This window comes from Gymnoscopelus braueri (assembly GCF_963280865.1).
Source record: "Gymnoscopelus braueri genome assembly, chromosome: 12".
Classification (NCBI taxonomy): Eukaryota; Metazoa; Chordata; class Actinopteri; order Myctophiformes; family Myctophidae; genus Gymnoscopelus; species Gymnoscopelus braueri.
The window spans coordinates 32,368,966-32,392,863 of NC_137614.1; the positions used below are offsets into that span (position 1 = coordinate 32,368,966).

At 44.3% G+C, this 23,898-nt stretch overlaps 1 protein-coding gene across 1 annotated transcript in view; it reads right to left on the minus strand.

Moving 5' to 3' along the window:
* Positions 1–23,898, minus strand: part of nphp4 (nephronophthisis 4) — a 244,105-nt gene that overhangs the window by 34,330 nt on the left and 185,877 nt on the right. The window contains exons 16-17 of the mRNA XM_080443698.1: positions 11,104–11,264; positions 9,023–9,212 (exon numbers count right to left, since the gene is read on the minus strand). Of these exons, the coding sequence (XP_080299824.1) occupies positions 9,023–9,212; positions 11,104–11,264 (351 nt within the window). The remainder of the gene's footprint in view (positions 1–9,022; positions 9,213–11,103; positions 11,265–23,898) is intronic.

A 23,898-nucleotide genomic window follows, 5' to 3' on the forward strand; every position in this document is an offset into this window, starting at 1 on the left:
CTTAGCTGTGGCACCTCTTCAGGTAACAAGCCAAAGTTTGATCTAAAGCCAGATTCTGACATTTCACACTAGAGACCAAATCTATTTCTTTTTTTTAGCCCCAAGGCAGCTCTCTTTGAGGCTAGATTTGAAAATGTGCATTTTTCACCACAGACGAGGGCTGTAACTGAAAGTTCAGGTCAATCAATGGCTTTAAAGCCTTTCGGTCAGAATCAATGTACTGAGACACGGCCAGGTCTATTCATTAGAATGGTTTGGACAGGGGGCAGCTGGCAACATGCTAGGTGTCACGCTGACTGATGGCTACTATTGGCTGCACTAGACACTGTTTGGCCGAGTGGTCAGCATGGAAAACAGCAGATAGCAGCTTCCAAGGTAAACATGCTAGATTTGGTGTGCTGCTGCTGCTGTTAATTCCTTTTATCAGGTGGTACTCATCACATGCAAGCCTGAAAAACACACGCCATCATAACATGCCAAAGAAGACGTGATAACTCTCCACACTGTATTCAATTGGAAGCCCTTCTTGTAAATTTGAATATGGAAATCACACCAATGACTGTAAGCGGCTCTATGTCTTTGTACGAATAGCCAAGCTGTCAGCTTGTAGCTCCTACACAGTAAAACCCTAAGTGTTAATTCATCCAATTTTAACACTGAAAGTGTAGAAATGGAATCAAATGGACCCTGATGGGGTCCATGTGGGATCCCTACTGAGGATTTTACTGTGTATGTCTTTGTACGAATAGCCAAGCTGTCAGCATGGAGCTCCTATCTACCCGAACCTGCCCCTTGGCAGATTCGGGAAGTCGCGAGCCAAAGGCTCCCTTTGGCTCGCAACCTCTTCTGTCTCCATTCCCTGCTCCGAAACAGCAGCACCCCACCATTTGTTCGCCCTCCTTCTCAAGGGCCAGTGGGTGAGTAAACACTTCTGGGCACGCTTGTGGTGGACTGCGAACGATGATCGATTGCAGGTTCTCTTCTCCAGCGCAGAACAAACACTAATTCATTTAACACTGGAGTCCTACAAGATCAGCGTTGTGGGGAGCGGCTCCCTTGCACTGTCGAGCGAAGCTTTGTACGCCACAAGTAACCACAAGTAATGGAAGTATCGAGGATGCTGTTGCTCATGAGGGAACATAACCTGGTCACCACTTCTGCGTTGCACAGCCACCACCGTGAATACACCCAAATAACACAGGTATTATAGTCAAACATTTTCTTTAAAGATTTATTTTTGGCATTTTTAAGCTTTATTTCAGGGTCAGAGAGAAAGACAAGACAAGATCACTAGTATGGTCTGTGCACTAACTGGCTGAGCCACCAGGAACCTCCCAAAATAATACACTTTTTCTAATTTAAGGGTATTCCTAAGCCGCTGCTTGCTTCACAGATCCTTTACACAATCTGCAAATCAGATGATTGAGGTGGCAATTAAAACAAAAGGTTACAATTCATTATTAAAATACATTGCACTCTGCCACAATGCTCCAGTCTCATTAAGAGTTTCTGGGCTTTGGGAAGTTTTAGCTTAACATGACAAATTGACACACTTTAATTGTGGTGGGAGAGATTTCGGCATTTTGTTTAAAAAGGCTTTAGGACACATCACAGAGGACACTTGATGAAGTGAAACTCTGCGATTGCAGCAATTGAGTGGTTTTATCGGCCGTGAAGTGACATCTCTGCAAGTTGATGGGAGTTGGAGGGGAACTAAAAGCAGCCTCCATGTCTCTCAGAGACCAGACTCCTTTATCAACAACCTGATAATAGGCAGCGAGGAATGAGGGAGCTTCTGTTGCCATGCAAACCGACACAGACAGCACAATTCTGCAGATTAATGGGTGAGGTGTCTGCCTTCCCTTCAACATCCATCTCCTATGCTCGACCACTGAAGTCGACCCAAATATAAATGTCACATTTGTTTGAGTTATACTCCCCAGTACTACTGTGAAGACATTACTTTTGCCGCTGTATATAAACATCTCTGATCGATAACAAAGCTCATAGAGAGATCCCATTCCCAGCGCCTTATTATGAGCCTTTCAAGCCCACTTCCGGTTGGACAGACATACTTTTATGATTTATGGATTCCGACAATAAGCCTGCAAGAACGTGATAAGATGAGCACGAGTCACTTAACGCCCATGAGCAAACAAATGGATCAGTCATGGAATGACTGAGCGATGGCAACCCCCGTAGTTCGACGTGACCATTCAATCACGTTAATTAATTGACCATGAGTGGAATTATCACATGGATCATCGGATAGTAACGACTCAAGTGCCAATCCAGGTTGACATGGATGCCTGGCTCATGTTTCACTCGCTAACTGTTTAATCACATTTGCAGGTTGGTTATCCTCCCCGCTGAAATTTAAGCTGACGCCTGCAGGCTTTGTGGTCTCAGGGGGGCGTTGGCGCGGTCTGGCGTTCAGGCCGAAGCTGTCCGTCCAGAGCTGAGTAATTGTAAAGGGAGTGCCAGGGGCCAAACTCTTATCAGATTTATTGAGTAGCACTCGCCGTTGAACTACATTACAATACTGTACCTCTCTTCCCCACTCCCTCTCATCTCTGCTCCGCTGGCAATACTTAGGGTTAAGGCCACAACAAAGTGCTGATTTAGTGGGTCCCCAAAACAAATGGGGGCAAGTGCCGAGGGGGTTTCAGAATGGTTATGCGATATTCGATTTCTCCTGCCTCCACGTTCCAGGCCAGCAACCTTTCAGAATAAGCAGATTCTTGCTCATGCAGGTCTGGCCTGCAGCATAGACGACCACAGCTTCTAATGAGTGCGACAAATTGTGCGTGCGTGCACCCTTCAGGCAAAAGCACGTGGTCTTAATTTGCCTTGCTATAGAATTTTGTCAGGTGGATTTCATTGATATTCTGTTCCAATAGGTGTGCTTTGGGCAGGAGTCCCCTCTCCCCCGCAGCAGCTGTGCGTTTCTCTAAGGCTTATCAGGCCACTGCAGATGAGAACTGTGTGTGCTGGTGTGTGTGTGTATGTGTGTGTGTGTGAGAGAGAGAGAGAGAGAGAGAGAGAGAGAGAGAGAGAGAGAGAGAGAGAGAGAGAGAGAGAGAGAGCAAGAGAGCAAGAGAGCAAGAACGAGAGAGCGAGAGAGAGAGAGAGAGAGAGGAAGACACCACATGAGGCATTGTGGACTTTACACATGTCATTTTATTATGCTCTCTGGAGTTGTGGGATACATGGTTGCGTGTGTACTGTATGTGTGTCGAAAAAGCTAGATTACGGTAGGTATTTGGTATCTGTAATGGGATATGCCCCTGAAGTTCGATGTTATTATTTTTTTTCTGATGCCAAGGTAGTAGTATGAGTTGTCACTCCAAGCTGTCACCCAAAATGGGACTGGATCACAAGATATAAGGTGGGCTGACATCTCCTCAAAAGCCCATCACACAGCACTGTGGCTGGTGGATAGCCGCAGGGCAGAAGCATAACACCAGTCATAGCTGTTCTGGATTGAGTTCAATGGCCTAGGTAGGAGCTCTGGTACAACGTCCTCGTTCAGCTAAAATAAGCAGGTGTCAACGTGTCTGACACCTGTCTGTCATCATAGTGAGATTGTAAGTACAATATGACAGGGCCACTTGGACAAGGATTGATTTTGGCTCAAATAAAATAATAAAATAATAAAAAAGTCGATGTGGAACAAGCTCGTCATTGTTTGTCCTGTGCTTCCAGCAAATGTCTCCATCTCATTTACGCAACCTGGTTTATAGAAGGGTCAGCACAGTCGGATCCATGTGGTGTACATTCTCATAGTTAACCCATTAAGACCTGAAGCCGATTAAAAAATATATGTCTTCCAAATCCCAATGGTTTTCAGAAAAACTTATGTTGCTGTATCAGTGGTTCTCAAACTTTTTCATGTCAAGGGCCCCGAAAATGATATGTATTTGGCCGCGGACCCCCATCTCGAAATATTTTGTTCCAGGGACACCCAGAAGCAGATATTTGAGTTAAAAATGTTCGCTTTAAAAAAATATATATATTCAAAGAATTGCACAGATTTGCATGATTTTTCAAAAAATAGCAGATCTACAAGCTCATAGCACGGCACAAAGTGACGCGCTATGAGCTTGTATATCTGCTATTTTTGAATAGCCAAAGTATAAAATATAGTTAAAGAGGTTAAAATCTAATGTGACACAGATGCTTTCCCGGTTTGGATGGGTTGAATTAGCACATTTTACTGTGCTATAAGCAAAACAAAGATGGGAAACGAAGAAGGCATTTTATGACCACAATATATATTATATATTCAGCTTTAACCACTTAAGCCCTACTCATTGACCCCCAGGGGTCTGTACTTGGACCCCTCATTTTTACCAAATCTCTACGCCAAAAATAGCCAATCAACAAGCTTGAAAATCTGCTATTTTACAACAAATGTTCAAATGCCCAGAATATGGACACTATAGGATTCAGAGTATTTCAAGGAAACAGCAGGTGGATCTAATATTTAGTTCCCTCAGCATTGGTGAATTTTCAAACTGAGCAGTGCTCTCCCTGTAGGGGGCCAAAACCTTAAAAGCATGCCACAATGTTACATTATGCAGGTAGGGCCTTTCAAGCTATTAAGCATGGTTGCTTTATAAAAAATGATTGAATGGACCCGACAGCATATATCATTACCATTTAATTAATTACTTGTCAATCCCACCTCATCATAATTAAAAAGGATATTATTTGGTGTTTCGCTCTTTGTCATTTGGCGATGACGTTCTGTCACTCACCGTTTCCAATAAAGGCTAATTCTGATGAATTCCCACCGGGGCCAAAGTACAGACATGATTAATAGCACGCATGGCTGAAACACATTCAACTTAAAAAGAGAGAAAGCATTGCTGTAGGTTTTGCTCGTGAAATATAATTGCAGAGTATAAGTAGCTATAACCAGATCATTTTAGTGAAATCATTCTTATTAACCACTTTCAACCTGGCGTCCCCTATTTTTGGCATGTCACTATACATAAAAACATTTAAAAAAAATAGTGACAATAGCAGATATACAAGCTCACAACGCGGTGCATTGTGCCAAGTTGAGAGCTCTTATTGTCTCCGCCAGGCCGAAAGGCTTGGCGAGAGAGTATGTTTTACCCCCTGTCCGTCCGTCCGTCCGTCCGTGTGTCCGTCTGTGGACAGCTAATCTCTGGCACCGTTGGCCCGGTCGCTGCGAAACTGTGCACACAGTGATGCCAATTCAGAACCTCTGCCCCAAATTTTTCACATGGGCCACCAGGAGGCCGATTTGTGCAAAACCAATTTCTTTATATGACTCCTACAGATTTTATCCAAACGTCATGCAAATCGGTATACAGTATCTCTATAGCCATGTGATGAACACGGATCTGTCCGATTTCCCATATTCCATCCTCATTGGCTAAGGCTGGCTTCCAAAGTTTGCAGGATTGGTCCGTTTTGAACAAAATGCCTCAAATTATGCACTCAGCTTGCGATTTCCGTGAAATTTCACACGCACATTCCCACTAGGCTGAGGAAGAAATGCCACCCCTTTCACATTGGCCTGTTATAGCGCCACCAGCAGGTCTAATTTAGCAAAACACATTTTTGGAACAAAATGCCTCAAATCATGAATGCAGTGTCCGATTGTCGTGAAAGGCCTAAGAAGAAACGGGCACCCTTTTCACAATGGCCTATTATAGCGCCACCAGGAGGCCACAATAACCTACCTGACCTGGCGGAGACCTGTGCTCCGAGGAGCACTTTTTCTAGTGTTCGCTATGGTTTTGCACGACACCATTGAATGACAAAATCTAACCTTAAGTGGTTAAAATAGTGGTTATAACCATGATGATGATGATGATGATGATGATGACAATGCATTGCTGCTTATAAATATAAATATAAATATAAACATTAATCCAAATTAGCAAAACCCTTGCGACAGAAATAGAAGTCCAGTCTAAATTACAGCAGCTATTGCTCATGCGCCATTGCCTAACAGTTCCCTCTTTCTCTCCTGGTCCTCTGAGCTCACACCCCAGCATAACACTCTGCAATCCACGCACCATAGAAACAACCTGGCCATGGTCTGCTAACCCCTCTGTCTGTCTGAAAGACAGTGCATGTGTGTGAAATGCATACAGTACATGCACACAAGGCATTTAAGTGATGCTGTGTGTGTGTGTGTGTGTGTGTGCGTGCGTGTGTGTGTGTGTGTGTGTGTGTGTGTGTGTGTGTGTGTGTGTGCGCGTGTGCGTGTGTGTGTGTGTGTGTGGGGCTGTGCATGCGTGCGTGTGTGTGTTGGCCGGCAAATCCCTGTCAGACTCTTGCGCAATCTGTCTTGGTGTGGGTAAAAGTCCTCATTCCTGAGGCTTTTCTTCAGCAAACACTAATGACTACACCGCGCATCCCCTCACCGCCCTGCAAATATCACCACCTATCCATTACACCTTGATGAGAGACAGACAATGAGAGATGGGGGGTGGGGGGGGGGGTGGCAGAGAGAGAGAGGTAGAGAGGTAGAAAGATGGAAATGGACAATATACTGTAGGGGAGGTGAAGGTGCCAGAGAGGTGAGCGGAAAAAAGAGATGAATAGAAAAGAGAGAGAGGGGGGAAGGAGGGAGAGAGAGAGGGGGGGAATGGAAATGGACAATATACTGTAGGGGAGGTGAAGGTTGCAAGAGAGGTGAGCAGGAAAAAAAGAGATGAATTGAAAGAAAAAGCTCTGCGAGAAACAGAGAGAGAGAAAAGGACAAAGACTAAACTGGGGCGCTGTGAGGGAAGGTGAATTTGGGTGAAGGACTGACAGACAGGAGAGGCAGAAGGAGAGAAAGCACTCACCCACCCCGTCTCCCTCTGCGGCGAAATTGATTCGGGGCTGTCAGCTGGGAGGCGCCAGGCGCGGCCCGGGCCTGATGGATATCTAACTCCTTGATTGAAATTTACATGCCAGATACTCTCCTAATAACTCACCACGCTCTCGCCCTGCTTTGGGTGATGAAGAGGCGACGAGAGAAAGAGAGAGAGAGAGAGAGCACGGGCACACCGCCGTATCTTAAGCTAGTAGCATTGGGATGGCGCGGCGGGGCTTCCAAGGCCCACGAGACCGATGCATTGTTTATGAATAACGGCAAGGAGACCACTGACAGCTGCTGCTATCGCACCACAATGGCTTGAGGACAGAGGGTATGAGATCATTGACCATCAAGTCAAGTGGGACACCACCCACGACTCCATAAGTATTTTGACCTGAAACATAACACAAACCCTTTACCCCAACTATAGTAACCACACCCAAACCTAATCACAGAATCAGTGCCTAAACTTAACTAAAATAAACTAAAGCAAAACCAAACCATAACCCAAACAGACCTTAGCCTAACCACAAACAAAAGTGACAACACATCTGTACTGAAACAGTGGAAGGATTATTTGATACGACACACATTTTGTATTTATTTTAATTTATTTTTGTATTTGTTTAGCTTTTTACCCCCTGTTTCCCCCCAATGTAGTCATTATGCCAATTGATTCCTCCCCACACACATTTCTGTGTGTTGTCACTGATGTTGTATCCTACTGGCTCACCTGCCAGTGAGGAGCCCCCCACCGGGAGGATGTAGAGCCTTTGTCCTACTCCTCCCGCCCAACACTCCCCGCTGACAGGTGCCGCCCCCAGCCCGTATGTTCAGTGACTAATATCACCCTCCTCGCCCGGCTTCCCTCCCCCAAACACGGGCCAATTGTGTTTGTGTAGACGCTGGACAAAGCCGGATGCACAGCGATTCGAACCCCCAGACTCTGCGGTGGTGGGGCAGGTACTTTACCACCGCGCCACCCGAGCGCCGAGGGAGATACTATGCCTTTCATATGGTTCATATACTGTATATGAACCATCATGAGAACACATTAACAGTTCAGATCATACGCAACAAACAAAAATGACTGACTAATGGGGTCAGATGACCCTCTGACTTGAACTGGCCCACTCAGCAGTTCATTAACATAATTTACAGCAACCGATAGCCTTTGGTGGCATAACAACTGCTACAAAAGCTATGAATGACACTCGGCTACCCACTTCTGTCAACCTAGCGAAGCCGTGGATTCATATAGCAAATTGGGCTCGTTCATCAGTCGCCAATGTCAAGATCCATAATATGAAGGATCATCTGCTAATATCCATTATCACTGGTGATAGGAACGATCAGCGGGCCTATTGAGTTTAACGCCTTTCTATTCATAGACCATTTACTGCACCAACTTTGTCCATTATTATCCTCAATTGCACAGTTAAAAAGAAAAAAATCGTTTGCCTCCTGGAAAAGCTCCAGGTTTCGTCATTTCTCTCCATTATCTCCAGTGAGCGTTGTCATTCCCGAGGCTGATACACCGAGCCGGCGGCGCCGTTGATCGCTCATGCGGAACAACTTACGTACGTGTCAGTAAGGTGTCACACACACCCATTCAGAATGCCAACGAAATGTCAAAAACTGATGGGAAATGAGGACAATTTGAAGCTTCACTTTCTTTTCTTTTTTTTGTTAACGTTTTTTTCTTTTTTAAGTCTGTGTTGGAGAGGCGCAGAATGCAACCAGGCTGTGCTGTGAAGCGTCGCCATGATCAGTCAAGAGGCACCACAGGCAGAGTGTCCTGTCTTTTCCCTGCCGTCCTCTGTTATATTGTTGCATTTAAAGTCACAGTCATCAATAATCTCTCCTCCACACGTTCAAACAATGAGGCAAGTCATAGGACCGGAACGTCCCGATTGTCTGCCAACAAATAAGGCCCACCGGGTCAAGGCCATGCCTTTGTTTTATGTCCCCAGAGGTCCCACTCAGCGCTGTGCGTGTTCTTTTTGTTGTCGTATCTTGGCTTCGTCTCGCGTGATCCCTGCTACGTGCCGATGCACACATCCACAGGATCAACATAACACAAAAAACAGACATACCCAATTTCCCTTCTGGGATCAATAAAGTTATTTTTGTTTAGTTTGATTTTTGTCTCTGAGAAAACTGTGCTCTCCTCACCGATGTTGCCCGTTCGCACGTGCAGCCGGCCCCGGACGAGGGTGTGTACGTTGAGGGGGGGCGCAGGGGACCTCTGCCGGCCCGGCTCACCGCCGCTCGTCAGCAGGGAGTCCTCGCCCAAGTAGTCGGTGGTCAGTACCTCCACCTCGTGGAGGGCCTGCACTGCCGTGCGGCCCTGACGGAACATGTGCTGTGGATGCGGAACGGACAGAAGGTAATGGAGACAATGCAAACAAACAGAAACAGGATGACATGGAAAACAGATCAGTGGTTCCCTATGTTTTATCCTTGGAGTCTGACAAAAGCTGAGAGCCCCACATGCGTGCACGCGCACACAAATGTGTTTCTCATACTGTACATGTTTAAATGTTTAACAATGTTATTACTGATGTGGGAGTTACTACTTAAACCCTATTTTATACTCGGGCTATTTGAAAATAGCCGATCTCTATAAGCTCACAACACGACACGTTGTGGAGATAGTAGATCTGCTATTTTAAAAACTATTTAAAATATTTGACAAATCCTGAAAAGCTGTGAATAACTGTGAAAAATAGTCAATAACCCTACCGTACGTCATACACTCTCTGATACTGTATGACAAGTTCGACTGACATCACATAGAGAACACACATGCAGAGACAGTGGATGATAAAGAAAGGACTTATTTAGAAATTGGTCAGGAAAATGTGTTATGATTTAGTTTAACATGTTAAAAATGTGTGTCTATCTCAAAGCACACAAGGCCTCACCCAACACAACCCCCCAACCCCCAAACCAGAAACACTGAACTAGATTATACGCACGCACACAAAAAACAAGACCCAGACGATAAGTAGAACTCTACAAGCAGTCAAGCGGACAAACAAAAGGGAAGGGGAACAAGAAATGAGTGCAAGTGCACAGAAAAATCCTCAGTGTTGATTTAACATGGAGTGTAAAAGAAACGGCTCATTTTTACACACAGAGTTAAATCAACACTGAGGATGTTTTCAGTGGTGAGGGGACAGAGGGAGGTGGAATCAGATTAAACTGGGTGCTAAATGAACAGTGCTGAGGCGTAAAGATAAGTAAAGAACAGCTGCGTCAGATGAAAACCAATGCCACATACTGCACTGGCAAGAGAGACATTTAAGTCCAATGAATAAAAAATGGTGTTGAGCAGAGGAAAGCTGAAACAAGCCTTTAATCTGCAGCTTGTTTATTTAATAGGATAAAATAAACAAAACCGATAAGAACTCCAGTATAGCCCTTAATCGTTGGTCAGGGGTCCAACATGAAAAACTCCCGCACCAAGGCAGCTGTGTGTTTGTTGGTGAGAAGGCAGTGCTCTGAGGAATGCCCTGCAGCGGCTCGCCTGTTTCATGTTTAAAATCCAAACGTGCGGCTGTCTCCTCGTCTTACTCACGCCATTCTCTTTGAACAAAAACCACAGCATTTGCATACTTCCTAAGCGTAATAGCTGACGACGTACTGAGTGGAATGCTGAAGCGAATTCATTTCAATTACTCTGAGCATGTGCATTAGCTCGCCCGAGGACGGGAAGTGGGTGCGCGGTTGCCCGTTTCAAAGCACTCCCCACTTAGTTCCACGAAGCCAAGCAACATCAATAGACCACGGGAAAACAAATGAATTTGTTGCGAGGAATAATTAGAAAGATCCGTTATCCGAGCCAAGTATTTGGACATGCTTCCGAGCTTAGCCTGTTTTTCCAGGCATGGGGGCTGAAAGAACTGCAGAGAAAGATGGAACTGGAATCAATGCAGAGAGAGAAAAAAAAGAAGAGTTTTGTCGATTGGGTTTTTGTTTGCGGGGTAATTATGGTTTGGTTCACCATCTGCTCCTATTTTCAGTCCCATTGCAGGTTATATCAAAAACATAGATATTACCGTAAAAGCAATAATTCTGAGCTATTTCTAAACTACGTATTTGTTATTTGTGTTTTGAGGAAACGCAGGTAATTATCTAAACCACTTTCAACCTGGCATCCTCATTTTGGGCATGACATTATAGGCGCAATGTGTGGGTAGACACTGAAGTGGGTACAGGGTGAGTACTGTACTTGGGATGGGGACTCGTACCTTGAGCTCGATGGCTGTGGAACCGATAAGGAGCAGAGAGCTGCTGTCCCAGATGTCCACCTGCATGGTGTGAAGGGCCAGGTAGCGCAGGAACCAGCGCTTCTCGCCGGGTCTCAGGAAGGCCTCGTCTACCAGGAACTGGACCTGCAGCCCTGGGCAGCCTGCACGTCAAATAGGAGATGGTGGACCATGAACTATGGTTCTATGCACACATACACGCATGAACACACGAGCTTGCACAAACTTGTACAGTAGGCAGGCTCCTACATCCACACAAACCTTTGTATGCAAACATGCAGATGTTATAATTCAAGCGCGCGCGCACACACACACACACACACACACACACACACACACACACACACACACACACACACACACACACACACACACACACACACACACACACACACACACACACACACACACACACACACACACACACACACACACACACACACACACACACAGAAAGACAAGCCATGTGCTATAGGGAATTAATAGAGAGCTGAAACAGTGTTGCAATCAGAACGTCATCCATTATGTGCAACAGCAGCATCAACAACAGGAAGTGTGTCTTTCGCTAGCACGGCCAATTCCATTTATTTTCTTATTATGCTTATCAGTTTGGAATGACCACACCTGAAGCAGAATGCTGTATACAGTAGACTGGTTTTAAAGAGCACCAACATACTCCTAATACATTTTAGAATTTTTTACGGTGTGGCTTTGCAGGAGTCTAGTCATTGATACGACACCAGAGGGGGCTGTGAGGTCTATTGTAGGCAGACCACTTTTGGACATTTAGTCCTATCCATCAAGGGAAGCCTACGATGGAATAGCCTCCCAGTCACTCCAAGGGAAAGCCCCCCCTGTGTGCCTTTAAAACACAACTAAAACAACAGTTAAAAATGTCTCAAACATGTGCCCATCGATACATTTTTAATAGGCTTTAGTTTAGATATTCTATTGGTTAGGTATTAGACTTTATAGTAGGTATTAGGTTGCTAGTTAGGCTTAAAATAAAAGTGATGTTGTATTTTCTGTATTTGTGATTTGTTGTTGTTGTGATGTTTTTATATGTGGGACTGTACGGATGGAAATGAGCTTCCGTCTATCATGTTCAATTGATTCACTTCTTGTTACATTGTTTGAGTGTTCATTAAAGACCTGCATGGTGAAATTAAAAATATGTTTTTCACACTTTTAGAGCATATCCGTGGTCATCATTTTGGGCATACCTAGACAATAGATAGATCAATAGATAGGCCAATCTTAATGACTTCCCGTGAATGCAAATGTACTGCGGTGATGACATACTGTAGATACTCTTATGAATGTAAATTACTCTCGATTTCATTCACCCGTTTCATTCCCTTAGCTCACGTTCCTCCAAATACACCTGATTTTAATTACAGAGCTACTCCGTTTTGAATCTCATTCAAGAAGACGTCCAGACGGTGTATTACTAATTTTAAACTTAATCAGCACACTAAAATATGTATCAGAAAACATTATAAAGTAGGTTAGAAATAAGCAACGTAGTAACAAACATGATTCCCACTGGTCGTTTCTCTCTCCCTTGGGCAGCGTGAGCCGGCAGGCTACCGCCCTCTGCGTCCACAGCATTATAGAGTTAGAGTTATAATATATCTAGAGGGCGGACTGCCCCGCCGCCACCTATTTCTTTCAATGAAAGTTGCTCACCAGCGCATGAAGCACCCGGAAGAACACTCTACTTCTGCATTTTTCTTCATTTGGGCACCAATGTTGGTGCTCAAATACGGAAGACTTGAGCAACAAGCAAGCGCAATAGGGTTTCAAACGGTAGACGCACGCGCAGTAGCGTTTTAAATGCGGAAGTCCTGCAATCCCAGATTTGACCACCAGGCGAAGGTACAGTAACTTCACTGTTATACCACGGTTCTGGGGGCTTGGGCCACAGCCACAGAGTGAGATTCCACCGTTCCATAGCCTAAAGGGATGGAACCGTCTGATAGGTTCCGAGGTCACTTGAAACTGAAACTTCAAAATAAAATGACCGAAAATGCCATTTCACTACGACTTTAATGTGCACTGTCCCGTAAATAAACAAATAAAGTAAAGTTAAGTAAAGACAGGCTGATATTGGAGCCACACATCCACATCATTTAATTTGTTTCTCTCACAGCAAACACTCATTTGAGGGCATTGAACAAACACAGGCATACAACCTGACATAGGTGTACAGAAAACAACACGCGCACACTCAGTGAGTTTAATACCCAAAAGACAAATAGTGAACACGTCAAAACGTGAGTATATTTTACTTTCTTTTGTTCTTTTTGACTATTATTTTTTCCTACGTATTTCTTACACGTTTTCCACATTCCCGTTTGTATTCTGTTCCCTTGTCACTGCTAACTCCTACAATTGGTCCTATAGGGAGAGCACAGACAACCATAATCTCCTCCGATAAGTGTGATGCCAAGGCCGAGTTCTTTTCAACTGACAGTAAGGTGTTTCAGTGGGAAGATATAGGAGGTAAAAACTATTCTTCCCAGTTTCACACCCCAATGAACAGGCGCCCTGACCAACCCACAGGAGTCACTATAGTACAGCATCAAAGATCAGCCTCCCTGCCCGGCTTCCCTTCCTCGAACACGGCCAATTTTGTTCGTTGGAACACTTGGCCAAGCTGCGGAGGTCAGGATTCCAACCTCTGTGGGGGTTGGCAGGAACTTTACCCCTGCACCACCCGAGTGCTCTGTCTATTTCATTTTCATCAAGTCCATTCTAAGTATGAGCCCAGATTCAATTTGAGAAGGTGAACTGACTGCTCTGTGATTCTGTGATGAGGGCTTTGTGATGTACAAACTGAAATTTGACTCATCCTCTGACGAGAAGAAGTTCAAATGAAATTGACCCTACCCTCTAGCTCTACTTGAATAGAGAATGGGTGCAGAGTTGCAATGCACATACACATGCACACGTACACTGAATGGACATGAACACGTGTGTGCGTGTGTGTGTGTGTGTGTGTGTTTCAGTATGCACACAGGTTAATCATGTCTGCCATTCTCAGCCTTAGCTTAATGCATGCATACATGGACGCACGCAAGCTGTCCGAAGGGTTGTGTGTATGTGTGTGGCAGCGCCAACTTGACTTCCAGATTCCTCTTCTTGCCTCAGTATCAAAGTCCCTGGCTCTATCTTCTTTATTCCCTGACGTTGAATGTGAGAGGCAGCCACCCGGCTGGAAGTGAAATAATGAGGACCTTTGGTGACAGTCTGACTGTGTTAAAGAGACCTGCAAGGCCTTGTAATGCACACACACACACACACACACACACACACATTTGTATTACTATACTAGTGAGGAGTATTGTAGTGTGCGCACACACACACACACACACGCACGCACGCATGCACGCACGCACGCACAGGCTTGTTACATGAGCACACATACTGTAGTCACTATTCGCCATGAAACTTCTTCTCTCCGTCTCACACATAAATCCTGCCAGTAAACCCCCCACACCCCTGACGTGCGTCCTCGCATGGCCTGTTGCTCCAGCAAGGGGCTGTGCCAGTCAGCTAGTCCACTCGCACGCACGCATGTACACACACGCACGCACGCACGCACGCACGCACACACGCACGCACGCACGCCTGGGCTTGTTACATGAGCACACATACTGTAGTCACTATTCGCCATGAAACTTTTTCTCTCCGTCTCACACATAAATCCTGCCAGTAAACCCCCCACACCCCTGACGTGCGTCCTCGCATGGCCTGTTGCTCCAGCAAGGGGCTGTGCCAGTCAGCTAGTCCACTCGCACACACACACACACACACACACACACACACGCACGCACGCACGCACGCACGCACGCACGCACGCAGGAGACAGAGAGGGCTGGCAGCCCGCCCACAGGGGGGCAGCACATTATCGACATGCATCTTTCATGCGACTGCCACCACGGATGTAAAAAAGAAAAAGAAAAGAAAAGAAAAAGAGAACAGCTCTTCTGACAGAGGGGAGCAAGGGAGCGGGGAGGAGAGGAGAGACAGGGCGAATGAGAGAAAGGCGAGCCACCCAGACATGTCTGTGTGGCTGCAGGAGTCTTCTTCCCCTCTAACCTTACCCCCACCACGCTCCTTCACTCCCCCCACTCCCCCCACACACACCCACGCCTCCGCGCCCTCCTTCCTCCCTGAACCCCCGCTGACTTTCTCCGCTTGGCCCATTAATTCTCCCAGCATGCCTTGAGTCTGTGTGCGGTGGGCGGATGGCAGTGAGAGCATAGGGGGTGACAGATAAAGAGAGGGAGGTGGGGGCAGAGTGTGCACGTGTGTGTGTGTGTGTGTGTGTGTGTGTGTGTGTGTGTGTGTGTGTGTGTGTGTGTGTGTGTGTGTGTGTGTGTGTGTGTGTGTGTGTGTGTGTGTGTGTGTGTGTGTTCATGCACACAGGAGGGTAGAGGGAGTGGCAGCTAACAGACCGGACCCTCTGGGAGTGTACGTGCTTACGTGCGTGCTTGCGTGCGTGTTGGTGTGTGTGTATACTGTATGTGAGATTTGTTTTTGTTTTGTTTGTTGTTGTTTTTTGTTGTTGGCATTTTTATGCTTTATTTCAGATACAGTAGGTCAGTGCAGAGAGACCGGAAGAGAAAGGAGACACAGGCGAGACAAGACAGGGTTCGGATTCAAACCTGGGCCCTCTCGCTCACTAGGAACATATGGTCTATGCACTAACTGGCTGAGTCACCAGGCATCCCCGTGTGTATCTATGCGTATGAGAGTGTACATGTACATATACACGTGTACTGTATATATCTGTGCATGTGTGTGAGCAGCCAGAGCTGCAAACAGACAGCTGCACCCAGCAGCAGCTTCCTATACTGGGAAGGCCAGCATGGTGTGGTGACAGCCAGGACAACTGTCACACCGACTGCCCAGATGTCAGTAACAGTGTGCAATTTTCAGAGCATGTTTATTTTAATGATCAATCAATTGATTGTGTTCTGACTTGGATCAATGGAACTAACGTAAAATAATAGAACTACTACAGTAGCTGGCCAACTATTGTAAGTGTTTTATGTGTTTTAAACGTAGCCTTGACAACCATTCATTGACAACCATTCATTGAGCGACATGATGGTTGTCAATGCTATACGTATAAAACAGAAAATGATGGCACTTTCAAGGACTAGTTGCAGAGGCAACTTAGCTGTGATGTCAACTCAACACACAGCACCACCTTTTGCTCAGCAGTGAATGCTATACTGTGCTAGCATGTTGGAGCGTAACAATGAATATAACAATGGAGTCAGAGTGTGCTTTGATTGGCCAACTAAGTATAATGACGATACTGTTTCTATTTCTAAATGACCTCAAGTATGATTTCTTTTCTGTATTATGTACAGAAATTTTGAATGTATTTATTTATTTAATGTTCGTATCAGACACCATATTTTATACAGTGATGCTGATATGAATGTAGTCTTGGACCAAGACTGAATAATTGAATAATACGGACTAATAGGGTACAGTAGGACCCGTATGGTCAAGTAACATCCGTGGCTTTAGGGTAAGCACTTTATATTTTGAAATGTGTATGAGTATGGGCATTAAACAGTGGCTATTTGGGGAAGAGTCCAAGCCTGTCAGAGATAGGCCTACGCAAATGTCAGAATCGATAAAAGAAAACTCCAAGGCTAGGTCCGATGCTAATATGACTGCAAGTCGGGGTCTAGTCACGCAGTTTAGCTACGCATCAGATAAGCCTCATACAGTAGCAGGGTAGCTCTACACGTAGAGTAACCATGCACCCACCCACGCACAGGACTGATGATGATGACTCATGTACCGTGTGGGCTGGGTCTCCCCAAGTTCACCCCAAGTATCCTCCTCATGCATGTCTGTCCTATGTCAAACACCACGCAACTCCTGTGCCCCAGGTTCCTTCCCAGTGCTGTCTCTGCCTACCTGCCTCGCATGTCAACAAGTGTGCCATCCGAGTTGGAAAAATGGAATCAGTTGTTATATTTCAAAATTGCACATATAGTATACATGAATATTGATTTGAAACATGTTTTTTGGTTCAGAAAACCTTACTGATATTCAACATAGCTAGCTTAGCTTAAAGGCGAATACCACAACATTTTCAACATTAAACTATGTCATTTATATACCTTAGAGCTGATGTAAGAAACAAAGTCCCACCCTTCTGTGTTGCCTAGCTAGAACCAGAGAATATATATCCCCTTTAACAAAGACGAGCCAATGCGAGCCAACGAGAAAGGCACACATCAGGCACACAACACTGTGTGTGACATAGGGAATAAGCCAGGTCCATTTTCAAATAGCCAAATAAAAAAATAGGGCTAAGTGGTTAACCTATATCTGTACTTAATTGCAAACTGTGTGCCCGAGTTCTGCTTTTTGGGTTCAAAAGTAACTAAGCCTCACTGACATGTGAAGTGATGCCTTAATCTCAGTTAGTTCCAAACATGTTTCCAAGCAGCAGTAATTAATTAATAAAATAATTAACTTTTGCAAAGGTTTTGGTGGTCTAATTAAAGTATTTTCTTTCTTTTAAAGCAGATTATGCTTTATTTAGGATAATTGAGTGGCAGGAAACGGAGACCAGAGAGCAGGAAGGACATGCAACACAGGTCTCCAGATGGAATCAAACCGCATAACAGCAGTTATGTGGTCAACGCGCCACCCAATCACCTACCAGTAGTTTGTTCCAAACCTCACCACAATATTCTAGAGAAACATTAGTGTGAAAACTGGACACACAGACACTGAGCGTAGGATACGGTCTTTTGAAAACAAGTGACAGAAGGATGCTACATATAGTGGAGCGGCTAAATGCTTTTTTCTGGCAGAATCTTTCAGTTGATGATACAAGCGTGAAAATTGGCATGAGCAGTCTCCATGGGTCACTTGACAAGAAAATTGTCTGAGCCATTTGTAATTTCAAGATGGCGGCCATTTTTCAAGATGGCCGACACCTTAGTGGGCAGTTAAGTGATATGATGGTTTATTTGGTGATACAAGCATGACAATTGGCATGAGCAGTCTCTGTGGGTCACTTGACAATAGGCCACCCACAGCTACTTGAAATTTCAAGATGGCAGCCATTTTTCAAGATGGCCAACACTTTAGTGGAGCAATTAAGTTATATAATGGTTTATTTGGTGATACAAACATGAAAATTGGCATGAGCAGTCTCTGTGGGTCACTTGACAATAGGCCACCCACAGCTACTTGAAATGTCAAGATGACGGCCATTTTTCAAGATGGCCGACACTTTAGTGGAGCATTTAAGTTATATAATGGTTCATTTGGTGATACAAGCATGAAAATTGGCATGAGCAGTCTCTGTGGGTCACTTGACAATAAGCCACCCACAGCTATTTGAAATTTCAAGATGGCGGCCATTTTTCAAGATGGCCACCACCTTAGTGGAGCAGTTAAGCTTAAGACCTCATTTAGTTGGTGATACAAGCATGAAAATTGCCATGAGCCGTCTCAAAAGGTCATTTGACAAGAAACCACCCACAGCCACTTGAAATTTCAAGATGACTGCCGTCCGCCATGTGGATCTTTAAATGATACCTTTTCTCATAGAAATGTATTGGGTTCCTCAAAAAGCTCTGTCAAGAGAGGTTGTTTGACTGTGTTTTGTCTGACTCCTCGCCCACGACCTGTCCAGTTTGGTAAAACCTGTCAGGAGTTGCCTCCCACCGGCATAGCTCTCAGGGTTCACTGAGGTAGGCCTACACAAGCTCTCTTACCACGACAAGTCACAAGGGAGGATATATATATATATATATATATATATATATATATATATATATATATATATATATATATATATATATATATATATATATATATATATATATTTCTTTTTTTTTCTTCTTTTTTAAACTAACAGCCATTACATGTGTCAAATAAATACTAACGGGTGGGGAAACAAAAAATAAGATGAATAAATTAGCACAGTTGTGGTGCTGATAAGCACAGTTGTGGTGCTGAACGGACAGTGCTCCAAAATTATGAGCAATGGCTAATACTGAATGGCAATAGCCACGGAACCATGACAAACGATACTAAGGAACTAAACTGAAAATGTGCTTCACTGTTAGATATGGCAGTGGAAGGCAGTGGAAGCAATGTTACAAAGTAACAACTGAAAATTACACAGTAATAGACTAGATAAAAAGTAAAACATGATGCGCCGATGTGGCGAGGGGAAGCCGAGCCATAGGCCTACACTTGAAAACACAGAGGACAACGGGGAATAACTCTGGCAAAATAGACATGCAAATAGGTTCTAGCAGGGGCAACTACATAGGCATGTGCAACTGAGTCCATATCTGAAGCACTTATACCTTCCAGTACATGCCTTGGTGCACCCACATTTGGTCAACTCCCAACAACTCTCCGCAATAGGTGGAAGTGGAGTCCAGAAGACTTTCCACTTCTCGTCCTGTTCCACCCATCCCCAGTCAGATGGGCTCGGCATTTGTGGATGTCGCTTCAATGCCTGTCCCCACACGTATCGAGCCTCATAAGAAGCACGTTTGGCATGCTCTTTGAGTGCTGCTTGAGTTGGTGGGATCAAGTCATATTGTCTTTGCTTTCTGGCAAAGAGATCAAGCCTGGCCTCATTCACAGTTGTGACATCGCTGGACCTGTCATACATTAGATCTTCTTGGCCTCTTGACATGGATATCTTTGGTATCTTCGGTGTCTTCAGCAGATGTAGATGCTCTCTTTTGGGCCCTTTCCAGCTTTGTTGTTTAACCTAAGTTTACAGCTTGAATGATATTTTGCTCTGTTTCTTGTCAATGTGCTTTCTATGCCATCACCTTCATCTAGTCGGGTTGGACTAAGTAAGATAGGCAGAGCATTGATCTTATGAAATAATGAAACATTTCTTGCAATGGTATCATAACCAGTACTTGGCTGAATGAGTTTTTCCTTGGTGACCTGCTGACAAATGAAACATCTGTCCCAGTTAGTTTTCACAACTGTTATGATGGCTTCTGCCATGTCTGCAGCATAGGCAGAGGCCGAGGGTTTATCCTTTTACCACCTTTTACCAAGCACTTTGATGTATGGGATACAACTAAGTTCGTGCCTTAACCCTACACTTAGTCCGATCGTTCATCCAATGCCATTTAAATCCTGTGCGATCTGTACACCATCCGGTTAACTAAAACCCCATTAACCTTGGCTCGGCTCTCCCGTGCTAGCACAACCTGTCAATTCAGGTGCGGCTATCTAACTGTTTTGGGGTAAATTAGACAGCATTTGGGATACTAACTTTCAATTAGCTGACATTGAACCCCACTCTGAGTTTAACAGCAGTGATATATCACCAGTGTGCCCTGGTAGTGCAGATATTCACTCTTATCTATTTATGATCAACAAATCAACACAACTGTATTGTGATGTGTTAAAAATTGTTCTTTAGCATAATAATAATAATCGTCCTTAATGAAAAAAAAAACATACATTTCTATGAGAAAATTTATCTTTTGAGGATCCAGGGGGCAGCCATCTTGAAAATAGAAATTTCAAGTGGCTGGGAGTGTTTTCTTGTCAAGCAACCCTTAGAGACTGCTCATGCCAAATGTAATGCTTGTATCACCAAATAAACCATTATATAACTTAATTGCTCCACTAAAGTGTTGGCCATCTTGAAAAATGGCCGCCATCTTGAAATTTCAAGCAGCTGTGGGTGGCCTATTGTCAAGTGACCCACAGAGACTGCTCATGCCAATGTTCATGCTTGTATCACCAAATAAACCATTATATAACTTAATTGCTCCACTAAAGTGTTGGCCATCTTGAAAAATGGCCGCCATCTTGAAATTTCAAGGAGCTGTGGGTGGCCTATTGTCAAGTGACCCACAGAGACTGCTCATGCCAATTTTCAGGCTTGTATCACCAAATAAACCATCATATCACTTAACTGCCCACTAAGGTGTCGGCCATCTTGAAAAATGGCCGCCATCTTGAAATTACAAATGGCTCAGACAATTTTCTTGTCAAGTGACCCATGGAGACTGCTCACGCCAATTTTCACGCTTGTATCATAAATTGAAAGATCGTAGCACTTATCTGCTCCGCTAATATATAGAACACCGGACAACTGAGTATGTGAGACAGTTAGTTAACACCCGTGCTGGAGAACAGGAGACTCTACTCTCAATAGTCAAACGTTGCAAACCGACTTGGTATGGTCATGTTACAAGACATACCTCCGCACTTCTTCGCACAGCAGAAGATCGAAAGCGCTGCAGATCTGCCCAAGAATCCACCATGACACCCCAAAGACACTCATTAATGTTATTATTTATATATATATATAAGTATAATTATTCTCAAAATCTAATCAGGAATATGAAAGACATGCACAGCCGTCCAAAACACACTGTATTTTCTAATTTTCAGGGTAAAGGTGTCAATTATCTACGAAAACATTTGTTCCGCACAATCAATAGAATATTATATTCACACCACTTTTGGTAATGAAGCCCCCAGTGGAATATACCAGTCGTTTTACAAGAGTGAAGGTCTGGATAAACGGTCCTAAGACACTCAGAAGCTCCCAAAAGCAGTTAATGAATGTGCCCCCAGGTCTGCTTGAGGGGATTCCTGCTTTTCCCAGAGCAAGATGTTTTAATTTCACAAATACATGATTTCCCAGACGTTAGCGCCAAAAGTATGAGAACATCATAATATTCACTCTGTCCGTTGTCGCCTCTCGTTCAACGATAGTGTTGTTGTGTGATTATGTAAATCATGGCTAAACATGTAATTACGGCATACCTTCAAACTGGGATTGGACTGGGATTGCTAATGTGCATCTGTTTGGGGTTCCCTGACAGGTATAGCAGCAGACGTTTACATGGACAGACATTTCACAGTTGTACACACAGAGCAGCAGGGGACCATGGTGTGAAGTACGCAGGGTGCATGAAGACACACGAGGACGGCATCCAGCCACTGCCTCGGAGAAGCAACACAGTACAATCCTGAGAGTTCATTTAACTCTGAGAGTGTGCAAAATGTAACCAAATGGACACTTACGGGTTCATTTGGTTACATTGGTACACTCTCAGAGTTACAGAGGGATAACACTGAGGATTATACTGTGCTCACATGCACTGATGTAAATTGAACTTGGGATGTCATGTTTAACATGTGTTAACTCATGCAGATAATTTATACTACTGTAGATAACACTTTTTTCCCGTTTTTTTTTTTACACAATCACATTTATCTCTTTTGGGAGCTACTGTTCCTTTTGGGCTTTCTGGCTTCATTTTCTACACAATGACGTTTCTCTCTTTAGGGAGATAATGTTCCTTTTGGGCTTTCTGGCTGCCTGCCTTATGTACAGTATACTGAGTAATTACTGTGTAATTCTATATCAGTATAGTATTTCTGAAATACTATACTAATACGGAAGGAACGTGGAATCGTAAACCATTTAACACACTGTTGAGCAAATTGATTTAAATACAATTATTTCCATTAACATCATAATAAAAAATATATTTTAGTTTAGCATCAAACTAATCAGCAATACCGTCTGTTGCTCAGTAATAATGATTTTGCACAGCCTTAAGGTCTACAAAAATCGCCAGTGAGTATCAACCTCGTTCCGAATAATTGCTTCATTTATCGCTGTGTACTATTCACGTTCTGTGTGGATGTATGTGACACAAACGTTGTTTGTGTCACGTTTGTGCAATTAATTCAGGCGAATTCATTGCACAAGAAAAACGCCCCCGGTTTATAGGACCCTCTATTCCATGTATAGGAATCATTTCTGCGCTCACTAAAATATTACACATGCACAACACAGACACAAGTGCACCAGCAGCATGCTAAAGTAGCCTGCACTTCACAGGGCGCAGGCATGGTGGGCTAGCCTCCGAGGACTGATGCATTCTGCATGAACACAGTAAGCGGCGAGTGGATCAATGATCCTACACAACACTTGCATCATTCATACGCAAACTTCTGCAGCTGGTGCACATTAAAGCACAGCACAGCCATCACATGGGGGGGCTCTTCAAAGACATCCCCTCCAGTGTCAAAGGTCCTTTGACAGGTCACGTCATGCAGGAAATAACATATATTATACAGTAGGCACTAGCGTATACATACGGCACATTGTGCCTTTAAATTCTTTGTTCAGTGTGCCCGGAGGATCCAGGTCTGTACAAACACCTGTGGTACTTTCGCAAGAAAAGCTGTTTGAATTTCGAAGCGTATTGTGAGAACAGGGGTTACCTATTATTTTTTCTGGAGAAGAAGAGAGACCAGAAGGCAAAGAGGACAACATACAGTACAATAATGTGCAGAGACTATAGTGGATATGTTTAGTTTGATCCCATTGCAGTTCATCCTCCTATAATTATAGAAAGCTCTGCAGTGGTGAGCCCAAAAAGCTCTGTAGTGGTGAGCCCAAAAAGCTCTGCAGTGGTGAGCCCAAAAAGCTCTGTAGTGGTGAGCCCAAAATCTGTTCTGCCCGGTTCTCCTCAGTGGCTGGAGCAATTGATCTGAATTTGCACACAGCCATTGACCATTACCATGTGCACGGAACAGCGAAGCCCGTTTTTCGCTTTCCCCAACTGTCACCATGGTTACGGCTGCCCAGCTGTGGGATGGCCCTGCGAGCTATGGGATGAATGGCTCCCGGGTTGCCAGATCATGTGCGCATATCCCCCCACGGGTATGGACTAGTTATAATAATTATCACCGCAAACCAGGAACATT